Consider the following 21,259-nt stretch of genomic DNA (forward strand, 5'->3'; position numbering starts at 1 on the left):
AACTTCTGTAAAACCATAGTAAACTCTGAATCAAATACAAGAAACTTAAAAATAGTTTTGTAGTTGAAACTGAGAAACTTAAAACAGAAAATTCTGAACTTAAAGAAAGTAATCTTAAACTCATAGAGGAATTAAAAATTCAAAAAATCTCTAATTCAGATACTACTTCAAGTTCAAAAGATATTCTAAAAGAATATGACTCTGGTTTTCAAAAATTTCTTGCTAGAAGCATATATAGAAGCAAAATGGCTTCAATGATTTATGGTGTTAGTAGAAACAACAGAAAAGGAATTGGTTATGAACCACCAAAAGGAAAAGAACCATATCAAACTAAACCTGTTGATGATATGGTTATTACATATAAACCTTTACACACCCAATTTGAATTTGGTCACACACATGATATTAAATACACTTCTTATTCTGAGAACCTTCATGCTAGACCTAAGTTCAAACATAACTTTAGGCACACTAACATCAAAGGACCCAAAAAGATGTGGGTACCTAAGGGGAAAATAATATATGTTGAAGATGTCCTTAGCAGCATAGTTGAAACACCAGTCATGGTACCTGGACTCTGGATGCTCGCGACACATGACGGGAAGAAAGTCTATGTTCCAAAGCCTGGAGCTTAAATCTAGTTGAGATGTTAGATTTGGAGGAAATCAAAAAGGAAAGACTATCGGTTTTGGAACTATTGGAAACGGTAATTCTCCCTCCATAACTAATGTTCTATTAGTAGAAGGATTAGTACATAATTTATTCTCCATAAGTCAATTAAGTGACAAGGGCTATGACATAATCTTTAATCAAAAGTCCTGTAAAGCTGTCAATCAGAAAAATGGATCAATCCTCTTCACTTGCAAGAGAAAGAACAACATTTACAAAATTGATTTTTCTAATCTTAAAACTCAGAAAGTAACTTGTCTTCTGTTTGTTAACGATGAGCAATGAGTCTGGCACAGAAGATTGGGACATGTTAGCATGAGGAGAATATCTAAGCTTAACAAACTCAATCTGGTCAGAGGACTTCCCAATCTAAAGTTCAACTCAGAAGCTCTGTGTGAAGCATGTCAGAAAGGAAAGTTTTCAAAACCCTCTTTTAAATGAAAAATGTTGTCTCTTCCTCTAGGCCATTAAAACTTCTGCACATTGATCTATTTGGTCTAGTGAAAACTCTATCAGTCATAGGCAAGAAGTATGGATTAGTAATTGTTGATGACTATAGCAGATGGACATGGGTTAAGTTCTTAAAACACAAGGATGAGTCACATTCCGTGTTCTTTGATTTCTGTAACCAAGTTCAAAATGAAAAAGAGTTTAGAATCATAAAGGTTAGAAGTGATCATGGTGGAGAATTCGAGAACAATCTCTTTGAAAAGCTCTTTAAAGAAAATGGCATTTCTCATGATTTCTCTTGTCCTAGAACTCCCCAACAAAATGGAGTTGTAGAACAAAAGAATAGAACATTGCAAGAACCATGATTAACGAAACCAATATGGCTAAACATTTCTAAGCAGAATCAGTGAACACAGCGTGTTATATTCAAAATAGAATCTCTCTAAGACCTATTCTTGAAAAGACTCCTTATGAATTGTGGAAAAACAGAAAACCCAACATTTCATATTTCCATCCTTTTGGATGTACTTGTTATATATTGAACACTAAAGATCATCTGAACAAGTTTGATTCTAAGGCACAAAAGTGCTTTCTGCTTGGGTACTCTGAATGATCAAAAAGTTATAGAGTATTCAATACAGAAACTCTGATTGTTGAAGAATCAATCAATGTTAGATTTGATAATAAGCTTGGCCATCAAAAGCCAAAGACAATTCAGAAGATCCTCAAATTACAACATCTATGGAGAACTTGAGAATTTATGAAGAAACATCTCAAAGAGATCTTCTAGACTCACCTCAGCACATCCTAAAGATGTTATACTCAGAACAGCGTACGAGGGAGCAACGATCAACAACTTCCAAAGGCTATACATAGAAGATCATTTGAAAAAGCAATAGAGATTTCACGAACAAGAGCTGCTCACGAAAAATCTTATGCTGAAAGAAAGTATTTTGTTCATATCACTTTATTAAAATTCATATTCATTGTACTTAAACATAGTGAAAAATCACTGTTGTGATAAAGATTTTTAGAACCAATCTGAAATACTATTTGTTAGAAGTTCTTACTTGTAATTGTTCCTTGAGAGACCAGTTCGGTCCGATTTCTCAAGAGGGCTAGGACTAGTTAGTCTTAGAGGTGTTAGTCACTAGCAGTTGGCTTGTGCATTGTATTGTTAGTCATACCAGTTGGTTGTGCATTTGTAATCAGTTTGGTTATAGTGGATTAAGTCCTCGTTGAGAGAGGCGAAATCACCTTGACAGGTGGACTGGAATAGTTTGAGTTTAAACGAACCAGGATAAAAATATCGTGTGATTTTTTATTAAACAAAGAAAACCCCTTATTCAACCCCCCTCTAAATGTTTTCATACCCTTCACATCAAACTGGTAAATTTAAATATCCTTATGCAGGATAAGAGATGGTAAAGGTAAGAGTCGGACATGATAAATATATCATATTTAATATCACATAGTTATTTGTGCGACAACGTAGATATAAGTTAACAATCAACGTGTAATTTTTCATGATATTTTACTAACTCGATCACGTAAATATTTAATTAGTGCAATTATAAAATTTTGGACAAATTAATTAGTAACATCGGAGACTTTGCTTCGGTTGTGTTTGCCAAGAAGTGTTTTGGTTTTAAAAAGAGTAATTTTGGTTTAAAGAAACAATTAAAAAAGTGAAAAGATGAATGTAAACTACCAAGAAAATCAAATAAAAAATATAAGTTACTCTATTTAAAATGACAGAAAATGTAAATTGATTTGAATTGTAAAATGTTTTAATATTATAATTTTTTTTCATAAAGTTGTTATTTTTGAAACTCTAAGATTTAGAAAACATCTTGTAGGGAGATTAGGAGATACGTAGAAGAGAACATAGTAAGTGTGCAAAAATATTGTTAACCCAACTATATTACTAAATTGAATTGCATTGCATAATAAAAAAATTGAACCACTTAAATGATTCATGAACTTAACAATTCACTTAAAACAATTTTAATTCAGTTTAAATCCGATTGATAATTAATTTTCTTTTATAAATTAGTTTAATTATATGAAATGATTTCTCAAGAAAACAAGAAGAAAAACGATTAAAAGTGATCGAAAACAAAATAATTTTGAAAATAATAAAATAATTTGTATTCTGAAAAATAAAAAAGATTTATTTTTGAATAAAAACATTTTTTCTAAAAATAAAAAATATTTGTTTAAGTAAAAAAAGTATTTTTTTTCTAAAAAGGAAAAATAATTTTCATTCTGAAAAATAAAATAAAAAATTTAAAATGAAAACAAATTTACTTGAAAATAAAAAGATTTATTCTAAAAATTAAAAATTATAAGTTTTTCTGAAAAAAATTAATTCAAAATTTTTTAAATAAAAAATATTTTCTTTCAATTCTGCAAATAATATTTTTGTATATTGAAAAAAAATTCTGCAAACAATTTTCTTAATGAAATTAAAAAAAATTGTTTTAAAAGAGTTCAAAATATAAAACGGATTTATAATTGCAAATTAATTATAAACTAGTTTATTTATACACCCTGGTTCTAAACTAATTTTAAATTGAATTGAAACTATTTTAACAGTTAAATACATTTTTATTAAAATAATTATTACAAAGTGAATCAGACCATAAATATGACTTAATTTAATGCACTTCATAAACTATAAACACCCCTATACTAATTGTCTTAGAAACTTAAACCTAGGCAACAAGTTTTATGCCAGACATGCAAGCAAAGTTGTTTAGTATAAGTAGGGAAATTATTCCCTAGAGCTAAGAGACTTATCTACTATCTTACCATTACTAAAGGATTGACCAAACACCCCATTATGCCCTTCTCATCAATTTATTTTGGCTAAATACCCTTTTTGGTCCCTTAAATATATCTCGGGGTCCATTCTGGTCCCTTATCTTTAAAAAGTGTCAAAGTGGTCCTTTAATTGTTCAAAAAGGTCCACGTTAGTCCTTTCCGTCCAATTTTTACTAACAGCGTTAAGTTTTCCATGCTGGCATCTGACGTGTGACATATTTTTGTACACGTGACATATGTTTACCATCAATGTAATCAAAATTATCATAAAAATTCCAAAATTTCGCCCTTAGGCTGGATTTGAACTCATGCCACCTTACATGGTGGAGAAATAACTTACCACTACATCACTTTACAATTAATGTTTATCTTACACATTCTTAATTATTTATTATTAAATTTCTCATTATTAATTAACAATTATAATCCAAACCATTCTTCTTCATCCAGTAACGAGAACAATAACAATAAAACATAACAATAAAACCCAGTAGCCAAATAAAACCCAGTAGCCACATCCATGTATGAATATAACATAACAATAAAACCCAGTAGCCAAATAAAACCTAGTAGCCAAAGCTGAGGCATAGAAAGATTGTGTGTTTTTTTTCTTTTCTTGTAGAAACACACAATCACAAATCATATGAACCAACATTGTTTTTTTTGCTTTTCTTGCAGAAACTATCAAAAAAAGTGACAATCAATAAAAAAATAGAAGGTTGTGGAGAATAGAAGAAGCCTCGATGAACATCGTGCACACCAGATTCGTCATCCTCCACCGTTCTCCGTTCAGATCCGTCATCGTCCACCGTAATCGCGTCGTCCTTGGCCTCCCACAACACACCGCTCCAAGCCATCGATTCAAGCTTCAAACAATTCTTTTTCATCCGATTACAATTACAGAGTACAAAATTAATAAAATGTTGTTCATTATTTCAATTTGAAGGGATGATGTTGTTCAATACTACCCAAACAGAAACCTGTGAACTTGAAAATCAATTGGAAGAAGCGAACTTGAAAATCAAATTTGGATCTGAGATTGAAAATTGAAAAGGGGAAAAGATTTAGGGTTTTAGTTTAGGCATAATCTTTGTAAAAGTGATGGGGTTTTAGTTTGGTTGATTAAAATTATCAGTGAGAGGATTTGGGAAAAAGGGTTGATTAAAATTGATGGTAGTTGTTGGTGGGTTCGTAAGAAAGGGATATGAAATTTCTGGGCAAACCAGGAAGATGAATGATATAATAAAGTTGAATGATAAAGTTGAATGGTAGTTCTTGAGTGGAGAAACAACTTCTGCTTTTTGAATGTAATAATAAAGTTGAATGATATAATTATCATCAATTGTAAAGTGGTGTAGTGGTAGTTTGTTATCACTTGTAAGCAATATGGCATGGGTTCGAAACCAACTGACTTAAAAATGTTGTAATGTTTTTTTAGAATTTTAATGAACTTATAAACATATGCCACATCAAACTCCAAGTGTACAAAAATATGTCACACGTCAGATGCCAGCATGGAAAACTTAACGCTGTTAGTAAAAATTGGACGGAAAGGACTAACGTGGACCTTTTTGAACAATTAAAGGACCACTTTGACACTTTTTAAAGATAAGGGACCAGAATGGACCCCGAGGTATACTTAAGGGACCAAAAAGGGTATTTAGCCATTTATTTTACACAACAAAAAGGATAAAACCGTAACTTTCTAAATCAATGGCTACTACTCCATTTATGCGCAAGACATACCAATAAAGCCCTTGATAACTCATGTTCTTTGTTGTACTAAATAAAATGGTATGTCTTACTACAAGGATAAAATTGTAACAACCTAAATACAAAATGTCACTTCTCCCAACTACATGCCATTTGATCGGTTCCTATTGGTCCAAATAGAAAATCAAACTTTTCCCTCCTTCCATAAGTCATTTTCGCTGCAATCTTTGTATCACAAGTCTCTGAAACTTCTCTCTCCATCTTAACCTTGGCTATTCTCCATTGAATACTGTACAACCTCTGCTTCCATTCAGGTTTCTTCTTCAACATATTCCTTTACTGGGTTCTTGGAATCCTTCTCTATCTCCTTCATTTTGATGCTATTCAAACGCAAATCATCTTGGTTCCATTATTTCTATTCTATTCATCTGTTTTACTACTTGTTTTTTATGTTTTTTATTTTATTTACAAAGGAACTTTTTGTATTCATAGCTTTCTCTAATAAGATCCTTCCTGTTAAGTTTCCTTTTTTGCGTGTTTTACGGTTCGTTGATATTAAGTTCTGAGCTTTGTCTGCATTTCTTTCATAGACTCGGCCAACAAGAATGTCTAGGGCTTTAATACTCATTAAGGATCTGGTCTAGGGAAATCAAATTTGGATGATACTGATAAGGGTTATTGATTTGTGGGTTGTTAAGGAAAAAACAGGACAATAACACCTTGAGTTAATCATTCAAGATGGAAAGGTTTGTTTCTTATAACACTGTAACTGACACACACCTCATATCTTAAAGCAAACATGGCACAAAATGTTTAAAGCAAACAGACACAGACCTCATATCTTAAAGCAAAGAAGGATGAAACTAGATAAGAACCAATGTTTCATAGATTTATATCAATGTTGTTTCGAAAAATAAAAAGTACTCCCATTGTTCTCTGTTTGATGTTCTAGTCTTCTGATGTTGTGTTTTCCTTTCATACTGTAGGTTTATTTGTTCTTCCATAACTAACAAATGGCTTTCTGTTGCTTTTCATGTCCTTTGTTAAAGTAAATTTTTTTACTATTTCATATCAGATCTCATGATTAATAATATGAGTCTTACATTATCTCAGTTTCATATGCCATTAGTGACATTTGCTTCAATATATGTTAGTCTAACATTGTTTCTGTTTATATATTTGTTCTCTGCCAATATATTTTAGTCTAACAATTTTGATATTTCTTCTCTGCCATTACATTCTTTACATTCTATTCATTACATTCTTTAAGGGTTTTTTATATTTCATTTAGTTTATTCATCCATACAGCCCTGTTTTGTATGCCCTCCACTTTATGCTCCTACAAAATTTAGTACATGCTAACTATTGTGCCTTTACTGATATTTCTTTATCGAAACATGTTATAGGGTGATCGGATTCATGTCACGACTAGGAGCCGATACTTCCAAGATTGGATCGAACAAGTCAAGGAGCATGAAACATATTCTCTCTATAATGGAGAGCCTATTATCAATGATGGACCTTTCAAAGTGTGTTCTAACCCACTCAAACTTGTATTCAACAGAGGTACTACCATGACCAATTTGGAAATTCCAGAAATTTCGAGTCACAAGTACAACTTTCACCCTATTGTAAAGTTTCTCAAGGGAAGCTACAAACCTGACATGTTATACGGTAACAATCTACTATATTTAACTTATTTTTGAGTAAATTAGTAAAATTGAATAGGCTTAATATACTACAAGCATGTTATCGTAGACCACATTTGTCAAATTTTCTTTCCATTGAAGTCTAATTGTAGTCCCTTTTGTATATGTGATTGGGGTTTTACAAGATGTGCTTAAGACGCAAATGGGGGGTGGTGGAAGGAAGTCTTGTGTTAATATCACTTTGCGTGATATTGAAGGAAACGTGATCGAGGTTGCGTTCTGGGATGATTACTGCAAACAGTTTATCAACTACAATACCCCTGGCAAGATGGTTGGTCCTACTATTATTGTCTTGACACATGCGTGGTGCAGAACAAACACAGGTTTGTGACCAAAATATTGTATTTAGAATGTTGTTGTACTTGCACCATGTCTCTAACTGCAATTGTTATAATTGTTATACTTCAGGTTACAATATTTGAACTTTTGATAAAAATGCATGTGTCTTCTGCAGTTTCTGGAGCACGAAGTCTCTCAAATGCATGGAGTGGCTCAAGACTTCTCATTAATGTGGAACATCCCCAAATTGATGAATTCAAAGCAAGGTATAATCTGTACGATTTACTTGGTGCAAGTACTATTATGTGATCCCTTTCAATACAAGACTGGATCCTATATTTGCCAATAGTGCTATTTGTTTCAATATATGTTAGTCTAACACTTTTGATATTTTCTCTCTGCCATTAGTGATTTTTGTAGTTCACAAGTTATTTATGTCTCTGCCATTGTTCATATTATAGGTTTATAATGTTAATGGTATTTTATATTCAGTTAGTTTGTATTTGATCCCTATCAATACAAGATTTGAGCCTATATTTCCCCTTTCAGCTATGGAGCAACTGAAAATTTCAATGTTCTTGCGCTTTTGCTGTCCTTGACTTGTGAATCGTCCCTTCAATCTACTAACAAAAGTTGGACCAGCCTTAATGAAGTCAAAAGTATCTGTGCAATCAAGGAAGGATGGAAGGTAAAACTGATATAACTGTCGTTGCGAGCTTTTTTCCTTCCAATACAAACTAACATCTTACCGAGTTTCGTAATAGGACTGTTTCATGAAAATATGAATGTCACTAATATAAATGTCTATATGCATTAGGACTGTTTCGCAACCACCATTGGCACTACAAAACATTTCAAAGCTTCCAGGTTTGGCTGGTTTTTTGAGTCATGCCCTGGCTACAGAGCTTCTAACAAGTCACAAGGTGAAACTTTTGAATGTCCATGCGGAATTAACAATGTCGAACCCGTAACCAAGTGAGCCCAACTTAACTCAATTTCTATATAACAAGCTGCCTATTATATCATTATCCTCTAAATTTTGTCATTCAATTTTATTGTAGATTCAAAGTTGAAATTGAGCTTGAGTATGATAACCACAAAGGTACCCTTGTTTTTTGGGACAAGGACGTTATCCCTTACACGAAATTGAGTGCAAAGGAGTTAAGAGAAGTTATGAAGAAGGTTAGTTAGAAGATCCAACAATCTTAATTATACTTTAGTATGATTAAAGTAAGGTTTTTACTATTTCTTTTTTTGTGGTTCATAGGCTGGTGAAGATAACCCTAAGATTTGGCCTGTTCACCTCGATGTGTTGTTGAACAAACAATTGGTTTTCCGAGTCAAATATCAATCGAGTTTCGAGCAATTCTCTATCGTCGCAATACTTAACAAGGACAACCTTTTCAACACTTTTGACAACCACCTCTGCCCTAATGAGGTTTTATATGAACTTATATAATTGAACACTTAAACATTCATGTTTGGCATAAAGCTCAATTTTTAAGATTGTTTCTTTTTTTACAGCTTACTTCAAATGCTGCAGTTATGGATAATGAAGCCAACACTCATACTGATCATCCAATCCAACCAACTGTATGTCATTTCATATATATAATAGAAATTATATGCTAAGGGTTGTTTATCATAATAATCTGAGATGCTAATTTTTTAGCAATATTATTACTAGGTTGCATAGTCTGAAGACCTAGAGCTAACTGCACAACCATCCTTGGATGCAAACCGTTCATGGAGCCCAACTGCGAACTCTAGATCCACTCCTGCCAAGCGGGTTGCTGCATCAACCAGTGTTAATAAACCCATTCTGGCTGAAGAACTGACCCCTAAGCAATATGCTACGAAGGCCAAGGCTAGAAGAAAATTAAGCATATCAAGAAGGAGTATTTTGGGAGAGCCTCATTCAGAAGCCATATCTTTTTTATGCAACTTTTTATTTGACACCTTCTATGTAAGGAAACTATTCAAGTAATATGTGTTTTGTAGTTTGATGTTCTGTTTAATGCATGTTCTATGCTATTGAAAATTGTACTTTAACTCCTAAACATACTATTTAAGCTGGATCTTTTTGGTTTACTCCATGTAGTTGTTTTAACTTACTGTTGGTTATATATTGGTCAAGGTGTTTTAGTTTCAAAATCACCTTTTGTCCTTTATTTTGTCTGCTGCCATACAACTTTAGTTTCAACTTCAAGTTTATTTTGTCTACTTTATTTTTGTCTACTATCTATTATATTAGATAACAAAAACTCAAATGACACATGCTTCCCATTTCTTCATACCTAATGGGCAGTAGGTAGCAAGTTCTTTAACAAGTTCTTTTATATTTGATAACCTATCAATGATTTCCAGAAACTTGGTTCAGAACACAAAACATTGTGTGTCTTCCATTGTGTTAATTTTTGTATTCTAAAATGATGAATGATTTACTATATTAGGCGGTGGATCAAAAATATAGGCTTAACTATGGTACTTCCATACTATTAACACATAACAAACTTTAAATGTATTACACATATTGGTTTCAATTGCAACGGATGACACAAAATGAAGTTATTGAAATAAATCCAAAATGTACAGGCATCTCCCATTGTATTTTCTACTACATTTTCTATTTATCATTACAGATTCTTTTTCTATACTAGCTAATTTTAAATGTTTCAGCTGTATTGTTAGGGCGGGAACATCCTTAATGGCTCTCAATTGAATATTTATAATAGTCAAAGCATGCCTTTTATCAAGAGTTTATATAAATTATATATTTCAGTTCTTTTATCTAATATATATATTGCTATTGCCCTTTGGAAACTACTTATGTGCTAATGGTTACATCCTCTTTAATACCTTGCTACAGATCTGCGGTTCAGAATTTGGTTGTTGGATTCTACCTTCATTTAGGATGCAAAGAGTACAACATCAAATCAGCCTTAAATGCAAGGGTAAAATGAACACGGTAAGGGCTATGCTTCTCATAAAAAAGAGAACATTTCATGTACCTTTTCAAAAATTACAGTTGCACTTTACATACATTGTCAAAGTCAAACCATGTACCGGCTGCAAATATGCACCTTTGCGCAGAAAACTGACTTATTTGGCACTGGAGCAGTCTGCTGCAAATTATAGGGTGGCACTCTATTTCCAAATTCATCATTACAGTCTGTCTCAATATTGGTAACTTAACTAATGGTCAATTGAACTTAAGCATTTTTTGGATTTTTTATCTATGGTAGTTTTGATTTTTCAGAAAAAGTGCCCAACTGTTTTTTAGGCCTTACCTTTAGATTTTAAGAGTACTTTTTATAATACAACAAGGCAAACTAATAGAATCAGATTGGAGTTATGGAAGACTTACTAAAAAGCTAAAATAAATGAAAATGCTTAGTCAAAATACTAGAATTTCAAAAGTGTTAATAACTTGACCCATGTATGGATATACTAACTCTAAGGTCATAACAATGAAAAAAATTGTAGGAAACCTTGGACTTGCCTTGGACTAATATTGCATTTGCAGCTTAGAGTACATGGTTGACAATATTACCTCTGCAAAAAGGTGAGCTTCTTTTGTCTTAAGTCATGTTCTTTGCATTTGAATGAAATCTACATGTTGGAAATCATATATGAGCCTCTGGATTTTTTTTAAGACTGAAATGGACACGAGAACTTGTGAGTAAGGTGTGCATATTTGTTAGAACCTACTTATGTATAGCTGAAACTGTGCTTGACATCCACTCCATGCTATAGATGAAACACTTTGAATTCAATCTTCCATCTATGATAATTTTTCTGAAATGCAACTAACTCATGAGAAATGCCGCCTCCGTCACCCTTGCCCAACATTGTCATTTAACTCATCATAGATCTGTAAAGTCAATCAACATGTATTAGATCGCAACAAGAATTCGTTAAAAACATTAAGTAAATAACATTGTTAGAAACACATCTATCATAATCTGTTACTTTTATATATATCTTACTAAGAATGAAATGGTTGGCCAATCCAGAGTTATGTGCACGAGCTTTCAATATTACATGTCTTCTTCATATTATGTGTTCCTCTGATGGAGCTTCTGTGGTTTTATCGTTTTTATAGTTGACGATAAAGAACATCTTGTGATTCACTTCATGTGGTTAGAATATAAACACGAATTGCTTAAACTGAACTTGAGATTCACTTCATGCTATAGCAGGCCTTTAACAAATGCCATGGATACAATGTTTCTTAGAAGAAACTTATATTCTTTAGTTTGGAGGTTAGCTTCTATAACTTACTGCCCAAAGACATATGAGTAGTTTCCGCATATAGCTTGAACTTGGTTGGTTGCACTCATTTATGATGCAGCTGGTTGGTTACTCATTAAATTTGGTTGGTGTGTATTCATTTTGGTTGCAATTAGAGCTGTCAAAATGGGCTCGGCCCATCGGGCCGGCCCATAAGCCCTCCAATTTAGCCCGGGCCGGGCCGCAAAATACCTTAAAAAAACACGACCCAGTCTTTTTGGGCCAGCCCACCGGGCCTATGTTTTTTATGGGCTGGGCCGGGCCGGGCCAAGAGGGCTTCGGGCTGGCCCATTAGAAAAAGATTTCGGTAAAATTTGGAGAAAAAAGATTGATATGAGATATGATTTCATAAATGTGTTTTCAAGTCATAAAGAAAAGTTAAAGAGGATCAAGATATATTTTCAAGATGATGTGATCAAAGAAATGATTGTGAGATGGAGAGAAAATTTGATAACTATTGGTGATAATATTAAGTTACTTTATAGTTTTACATGGATGATTTTGTGGTATTCATATATATTTATGGATAAATATTTTAAACACCACTTATATACGTTTATGATGACTCTCTACTTAAATTGTATTGCATTTATCCATTACATCCTTTTTATAAATTAAAATTATAATATTGAAGTACGGGTCGGGCTGGCCCATCGGGCCGCACGGGCCTTTGAAATATGGGCCGGGCTCATTTTATGTGGCCCATTAAGCAATTGGGCTGGGCCGGGCCAGCCCATTAAAACACGTTGGCCCACCGGGCCGAAGCGGGCTGGGCCGGGCCGGCCCATTTGACAGCTCTAGTTGCAATAAATGAATAACCAACCAAGTTCCATGTTCTAAGACATGTTATAATTGAGTTGATTCATTTTGCAGTTGATACCATATATTAGATTGCAATAAATACATAAGCACAAATTGTTATGTTTCTAACATATGTTTAATACAACAGTGCTAAATAAGTCTTACTTATATAGTGATATTTGATACCTATGAATTTATGTCAACATTGTTTTTGTGAACTTAGAGAATGTTTGTACTTACAACTCATTTGTCTTACAAATATTATGTAGGGTGCATATGTTTGCAAAATGGAACTACTTGAGAACATTGATCCAGGGAAAAAATCAAGAGCGCGAAGATCATTGGTTTTGAAAGAGAACCGTTCAAAGCATCTGAAATATAGTCCTCACCAACCGATAAATGTGGATACAAATTCTGTGTCGCCTATCTCAATGACACCGAGACAACCATTGGCCGAGCTGGCTCCGTCAATTCAAAACCAAAATTCTCAGTCCCACCTAACCAATGAGGCATTTTTTAATACACGACTTTTTCAAAGTTCCGAATCAAGCCCATCAAGACATGGTTTTAAAAAAAATTTGCGGACCTGCCATATAGAGACGTTAGGAACAAATTTATTGTCTAAGTTTTTTTCAAGTGCAGCCGTGTTTGACTTTGGAAGTTCATCTAATACACTAACATTAGAAACTTCTTATATTGGGTCAGGAAGTAATAGTGACCCTAATGTATTCAAACATCTTGACACGACTGCACTTCAAAGACAGCCTGCAGCAAACATATGTCAAACAAAAAGACAGGACTCTGAGGTATCTCAAATTGTGTATGTTTCAGTAATAATTAGTTAGTCATCATGTTTGCAAAATATTGCTTTTATCAATACTGCACTATTTAAATCTTCATACTTTGTCAACAAGAAAGTTCTTTTATGTGCAATATGGTTAGACTAATTTGATAAATTTAACTACTACTTTCTTTTAATGTGAATAACAGAAGAGCAAAAGCGAACACGCCAGCCCGGGGCAGGCCTAGAAAGTAGTTGGGGGTTTCGAATATAGCAAATCACTTGAGCAGGAATGTGCCTATCCAAACAAAACCGACTGGGACAGATGCCCCTAAAATGTCGTATGTACTTAGAAGCTTTTTTTTTAATTTTTATAACAGCTGAAAGAAGTACAACATTTATGTTCCATCTGCTCCTTATAGTTGTTCATTTATAACACATTGTTCCATCTTGATCACCCAAGGACTCAAACTGCCACTATTCATCCCGTCACCAATGGAGTCAATTCCGCAGTACCTCACATAGTAGGATTGGATGGGAATGAACAACCTACCTCAGCTGCAACACATCCCGTCCAGACAACCAATCCGTTGTAGTCCGTAACTCAAACGTCGTATGATGAATTATAAATTCTGAATCTTTTATATGTTCATTATGTTGTCTAAAGTTGTTATCACCATTTATATAACCATTTCATTCATGTTTCTATAAGAATTGTATAACAAATAGCGAAATAATAGTAATGGCATTTTCATTAAAGTTTTTTGTTGTGTTGCTGTTTTGAAATTGCAGTTGTCCAAACAACAGCAAACCAGGTAGGGGTCGGCCTAGGAAGCAACTGGGAGTTCCCAACCTGGCTATCAACTTGAGCAAAACGTTTGCGGTCCAAACGAATGAACAACAAACACAGTCTAAAAAAGACACAATGGAATCAACATCACAACATAGGTACATGTTCGATGTATTTTAAATGAAAATTGTAATATATACAACTATACCCCAATCTTAGAAACTCTACACAACATATATCGTGGTTCCCATAACTTATTTTCATTCAGGAGCGACAGTTGACCGTATATTCCTAATATGCAATTTGATCAAACCAAGAAACAACCTTACACAAATTTTGCTACTCCTGACTCACAATCCACACATAGTGCCAATCATAGACCGGAGCTGTCATGTCCTGTTTTTATGCCAGCCGTCAATTTGGGTTTTGAGAGCGACTCTGGAGAGGATAGCGACTTTGACTTGTTCGCAAGTAAGTTTAAATCTATAGTCCTTGCATTATGGAATAATCATTATTGCTATCATTAACATGTATGGACAGTCTAAGCCAATTTTTATGCTAATCTTTGTATTACACCAAAATCTCTCTTACTTTTCATAATAGCATATTTATCCGAAGATGACGAATGGTCAGAATCGGAAGATGTTGCAGCACCATTTACAATTCACGACAACTATAGCGGAACTTCGAAAGGTATGTCATGATTACCAAATGGAATTAAATGGAATTCGCAAATTTTTGCCTTTTAAATTATTCAGCACAATGCATAAAAGACTGCTTCATTGTGTAGATTATTACGATGTCAGTGACCCTCTAATAGAATGTCGATATTGTAAATAAATGATGTGGTATCAAGAAAGGATGCACAAAAGTTCTCATGCAGCCAATCCAAAATTTAAGCTTTGTTGTGGAAATGGGAAAGTAGAACTTCGATAGCTAGAACAACCTCCAAATGTACTTGCAAAATTGTTGTTTGATAACGATAACTTAGACAGCAGGAATTTCCAACATCAGATCCGAGTTTAAAATATGATGTTTGCCCTCACATCACCTGGAGCAAAGTTGGACAATCGTTTTAACAATAGACGCAGGCCTCCAACAATAAGGATACAAGGTCAAAACATGTCATCGAATTGGAAGTTTGTTACCTCGAGAAGGTCAAAAATTGAAATTTGCTCAACTGTATATTTATGATACGAAGAATGAGGTCCATAATAGAATGCAAGGACTAAGGTAACAAGCATCTTACCATTCAAAGTTTTACAAATATTACATGCCTTCATGCCTTATGGTTTACAAATTCATTTCCTAATTATTAGTTTTCATATTAACTACATGGCAGGAACTCCAAAAACATTGATGAAATGGTTGTCCACTAGTTGTCTAATTTGTTGTACGAATGCAATCCTCATGCTAAGAGTTTTCAAATGGCAAGGCATTGGTTAGACAATGGTGAAACTCAAAACCTTTAAGCTGAGACTAATTTTTGATAGATCCACAAATGGGAGAGTATATAATAAACCGACTATTTCTGAAGTTACTGCCTTGGTTGTCGGTGATATTGACACAACAGAAATGAGGGATATTATAATGCAAAAAAAAGGAGGACAGCTTCAGAGAATCAATGAGCTTCATGCAAGTTACATGGCTTTTCAATATCCTTTGATTTTTCCTTACGGTGAAGACGGTTATAGGCCTGATGTAGCTCATAGAGACTTGCCCACCCATGAAAACAACATAAGAAATAGGCTTACCATTAGAGAATGGCTTGCATTTTGCATTCAAACAAGGTTTACTGAGGCTAAGACTTTATTATCTTCTAGGAGGTTGTTCCAACAATTTTTGTGCGATGGTTACACAATGTTAGAATCCGAGAAGTTAGAATGGCTTAGAAAAAATCAACCAAAAGCTTAGGGTCTCCAAGTACAAGTCTCTAAACGAGGAAGGTGATCAGAGTCAAGCTCTTGGGTCAAGCATAGGCAAAAGAGTTGTTTTACCATCCTCCTTTGTCGGCGGTCGTAGGTTTATGGATCAATTGTACTATGATGGTATGGCTATTTGTAGTAAAGTTGGCTTTCCTGATTTGTTCATTACATTTACCTACAACCCAAATTGGCCTGAGATTCAAAGAGTACTTGGTCCTCTTCATTTGAAACCACAAGATCGGCCGGACATCATTTCAAGAATATTCAAAATCAAGTTTGATCAATTGCTGACTGGTTTAACCAAGAAAGGTGTTCTAGGAAAAGTGCTTGCCTCTGAGTTTCATCTTTAACTTCTCTTTTACTTTGTTCCATTAATACTACTACTACGATATTGTGTTAATTTACTTATATCTATGAATGCTAGATATGTACATCATTGAGTTTCAAAATAGAGGATTGCCACATGCCGATATTTTGATCTTTTTGCATCCTTCAAACAAATATCCAAGACCTGAAGACATTGACAAGATAATTAGTACTGAAGTGCCCGATCCCTTAACACATCCTCGGTTATACAATTTGGTCAAATCTCATATGGTTCATGGTCCTTGTGGTTTGGAAAATGTTAATTCACCTTGCATGAAAGATAGGAAATGCTCCAAGTACTTCCTCAAAAAATTTCAACCGACCACTATAGTGGACCAAGATGGATATCCTATTTATAGGAAAAGAAACAACGGTCACACGATTGAAAAAAACAGGGTCATCTTTCATAGTGGTCATGTTGTTCCTCACAATCCAAGTTTATTGTTGAAGTATGAAGCCCACATCAACATGGAATGGTGCAATCAAAGTACTTCTATTAAGTATCTTTTCAAATACATAAACAAAGGTTCTGATCGAATTTCTGCTGTCATACACGGTTCTAACAAAAACAACATCGACGAGATCAAGCAATATTTGGATTGTAGATACGTCTCCCCAAGCGAGGCATGTTGGAGGATATTTCCTTATTCTATACACGGTAGAAAACAAGCCGTAGAGAGATTGTACTTTCACATGGAAGGTGAAAACTCCGTTTACTACAAAGACTATGAGCAAGTTGGTGATGTTTTACTCAAACCAAGTGTAACCGAGTCAATGTTTACATCTTGGTTTGAGGCTAACAAAACTTACGAAGAAGCTAGATTACTAACTTACGGTGACTTTGTTTCTAATTTTTTTTATCATAAACGAAGCCGAAGTTGGAAACCAAGGAAACGAGGGTATACCATTGGAAGACTTATTTGGGTTTCTCAAAGCATAGGTGAATTGTTTTATTTAAGGATGATGCTCACTGTGAAGAAAGGCCCTTTATGTTATGATGACATCAAAACTATTGATGGCAAAAAACATAAAACTTTTAGAGGAGCGTGTTTTGCTATGGGATTTCTACAAGATGATAGAGAATTTTTTGAAGCAATAAAAGAGGCACATGTTTGGGGATCTGGATTATTTTTACGCAAGTTCTTTGTTACGATATTGATGTCGTCATCCATGATCAACGATTATTGGCAATAGATCAAGGTATTTCCTCTTAACTTCTTGAAAGAATTCTGTTTCCACCATGCATTAAGTGTTGTTCATTCTGTACGAATTCTATTAACAGTAAGTAGGGATAAGATGTTAAATTAACAAATTCTCACAAAAAGATAAACTTGCAGTACCGATTAATTTAATTAAAGGCCCTTTTTATTAATGGCTATGCATATTGTTCCTAACAGTCTTTCGGGAATGCGTTACAACTAGCATGGTATGGCAGTAGACCATGAAATGGAAAATTACGTGTAAAAAGATAAAGTTTTTTTTTATCTTCAAAATACTTCTATTTAGTACTTTTGTCTTAACAATCTTCCATTAAATCATAGGATACTAAATTAAACTTTCATGAAATGTAATGCTTTGACATTTCCATGGGTAAATGGGTTTGATTGGAATGATGCAAGTTGAGTCTTTTAAACCATGCTAATATATAACTTGCCACTTAGATAGTAATTTGAAAAATACACTTGTACGGTATTGTGTTCATGCACACATATTTTGTTTTATGTTGTTCAATAAGTACATATTATACAATTTTTTTTATTGTAGGGTTGACACTAAGTGACGCGGAGCTAAAGGAACTTACGTTAATGGCTATTGAAACACTATTACAAAACAATAATAAAAGTTTGAAAGATTTCAAGTCAATGCCATATCCAAAGTATTTTGTTGTTTCCTTTATAGGAAATCGGCTTCTCTATGATGAACGTCAATACAATGTTCTTGAACAACAACAACAACTTTTTGCTAATTTCTACTATTCTCTGGTAGATAATATTAATCTACTTAACCAAGTGATTATGAGAATATCTGCATTGACATTGTTTTAATGTTATTTCCCATGCTTCTCTATTTTGTAGATGAGCAAAGAAACATTTTTCATGAAATAATGGATGTTGTCGATAAGCAACGGGGTGGGGTCTTTTTTTATATGGCTATGGAGGAACTGGTAAGACCTTTATGTGGAACACTTTATCAGCTGCACTTAGGTCTAAGAAAAAAATTGTCTTGCCTGTTGCATCAAGTGGGATTGCAAGTTTGTTGTTACCAGGTGGCAGAACAGCTCATTCTAGGTTTAAGATTTTTGTCCCTACTTTAGAAACTTCTATTTGCAACATTAACAAAAAAGATGATCTTGCTGAGCTTCTAAAGATGACAGATCTTATAATATGGGATGAAGCTCCGATGGCTAACAAATGTTGCTTTGAGTCTCTTGATAAATCCTTGAAAGATATTATGAGCGGAATGCCTAATGCATCTCAAAAAATATTTGGAGGCAAGGTTGTCGTCTTTGATGGTGATTTCAGACAAATTCTCCCCGTTATACCAAGAGGTACTAGATCCGATATTATCCATGCAACAATCAATTCTTCTTATATTTTGGGACCACTGTAAAGTCTTGAAGCTTACAAAGAACATGCGGTTACAATCTGGTGCAAGTACTTCTACTTCTGATAACATTAGGAGCTTTTCAGAATGGACTTTAAATATTGGGGATGGGACCATGTGTGAGTCGAATGATGGTTATGCTGATATTTGCATTCCAGATGAGTTTTTAATTTCAAACTTTTTAGATCCCATTAAGGCAATTGTGGAGGATACCTACCCTGATCTTATTCATAACTATCTTGATTCGGACTATTTCCAAAGTCGTGCAATCTTAGCTTCCACAATTGAAGTAGTTGATGATATCAACAAATATATCATAAACCTTCTTCCAGGTAACAAATGAATACTTATTTAGAATTTATGCTAAACATAGGAATTACTTGCTGATCGAAATCATTTATGTAATGTTGAACTTTTTGCATCTTTTGTAGGAGAAGACAAAGAATACTTCAGTAGCGATTCTATAGATAAATCTGATGCTACTAACTTTGATGCATATGAGCATGTCACACCTGAATTCCTTAATGCTCTCAAAAATTCTGGATTGCCTAATCATTCAATTAGGTTGAAAGTTGGCGTCACAATAATGTTAATGCGCAATCTAGATTAGTCTGAAGGCTTGTGCAATGGTACACGACTCATTGTAACCAGACTTGCATCTCATGTCATTGAAGCTAAGATCATTTCTGGAAAAAATGTTGGTAACATCATTTATATTCCTAGGATGTCATTGTCCCCCTCACAGTCACCATGGCCATTTAAATTGGTTAGACGCCAATTCCCCATTATGGTTTCCTTTGCCATGACAATTAACAAGTCTCAAGGACAATCTCTTGACAATGTTGGTTTGTATCTTACAAAAGAATTTTTTAGTCATGGTCAATTATATGTCGCGATCTCAAGAGTTAAATCAAAAAAAGGATTAAAGATTCTTATTCATGATAAAGATAGAGAACCAATGTGTAACACCACTAACGTTGTGTTCAAAGAAGTGTTCCAAAACTTGTGAAAGGTGTCTTTTGCTTAAATTTTTTACCATTCCATACTATTTAACTTATAATGACTTTCTTTACTTAATATTTTGACATGTCATTTGACTTTTATGTGTTTTTCAGGTTCAAGCCTCCACTACATTTTGAAGACTCATGTTGCAAATTAATTGTTGTAATCTTTTGTAAGAAATATTGTATTTTACACCTTCTTTTGAGACAATCAATATCACTTAGGAATAACACTCATTATTGTCTATTCACATTATTAGAAAACTAATTGTCATTCTATTATCATATCATTATTTTGGAAGATTCTTAAATACACAACATTTTATAGTTATTTACATAATATACAAAAGACTTTTACCCGTGTGGCAGCACGGGTTTCTGACTAGTTTGTCTTCAAAAACACTAGTCATAACGGGTCATATCTGTCCTATTATGATTTAGCACATTCAACTGGATGTGGTAGACATAAGTAACTCATTTTATATTTTCTAGTTTAAAGAAAACTTTTAAAACTATTTCTTGATAGTATTTATGTTGAGTCAAATGGTTCGAAGAAGCATGACTTCTAGTTATTATTTTTTAAGCAGATAAATAGATTAAGTTATAATCATATTTTTGGGTTGAGAAATATAAGGTATAGTCTATTGAACTAGAAAAATACCTCAATAAATGTAATTAGTTGGATTATAGTCGAAAAGTCTCTAAAGTGTGATGAGATTGAACGTATAAGTATTTCAAAAATATTGAGACCAAAGATCACTACAGGTCACAAGGTAAATGACCTAAATAATGTTTCTCTTGAGATCTCATAAGATTCCTCCGTAGTCCATTGCCATTAACTATCAAACTAAAAATAGAAAATACCAATGATTACCTTTAATTACCCTTTAACACAATTTTCATTTACACTAATAGAAGCCCTTTTAAGTAACTGACTAAATCAATTTGCATTGTCCAATCAAAACAATGTATATTGCCAAGCGACAGACCTTTTTTTTTGTTGTTTTTCCCCCACTTTCTCTCTCTTTCTCCATAAAAGCTGACGTGACAGC

General features: G+C 33.7%; 2 protein-coding genes across 2 annotated transcripts in view; both read left to right on the top strand.

Annotated features, from left to right (window-relative positions):
- Positions 1-18,777: 18,777 nt before the first annotated feature.
- On the top strand, positions 18,778-19,212 carry LOC131604839 (uncharacterized). Its single transcript, XM_058877253.1, has one exon. The coding sequence runs from the start codon at positions 18,778-18,780 to the stop codon at positions 19,210-19,212; it is 435 nt and encodes a 144-aa protein (XP_058733236.1).
- A 22-nt stretch (positions 19,213-19,234) lies between these two features.
- The window catches only part of LOC131604840 (uncharacterized), a 5,362-nt gene continuing 3,337 nt past the window's right edge, over positions 19,235-21,259 (top strand). Inside the window, exons 1-2 of the mRNA XM_058877254.1 lie at positions 19,235-19,538; positions 19,638-19,777. Of these exons, the coding sequence (XP_058733237.1) occupies positions 19,235-19,538; positions 19,638-19,777 (444 nt within the window). The remainder of the gene's footprint in view (positions 19,539-19,637; positions 19,778-21,259) is intronic.

Source organism: Vicia villosa, linkage group LG5, assembly GCF_029867415.1.
Source record: "Vicia villosa cultivar HV-30 ecotype Madison, WI linkage group LG5, Vvil1.0, whole genome shotgun sequence".
Lineage (NCBI taxonomy): Eukaryota > Viridiplantae > Streptophyta > Magnoliopsida > Fabales > Fabaceae > Vicia > Vicia villosa.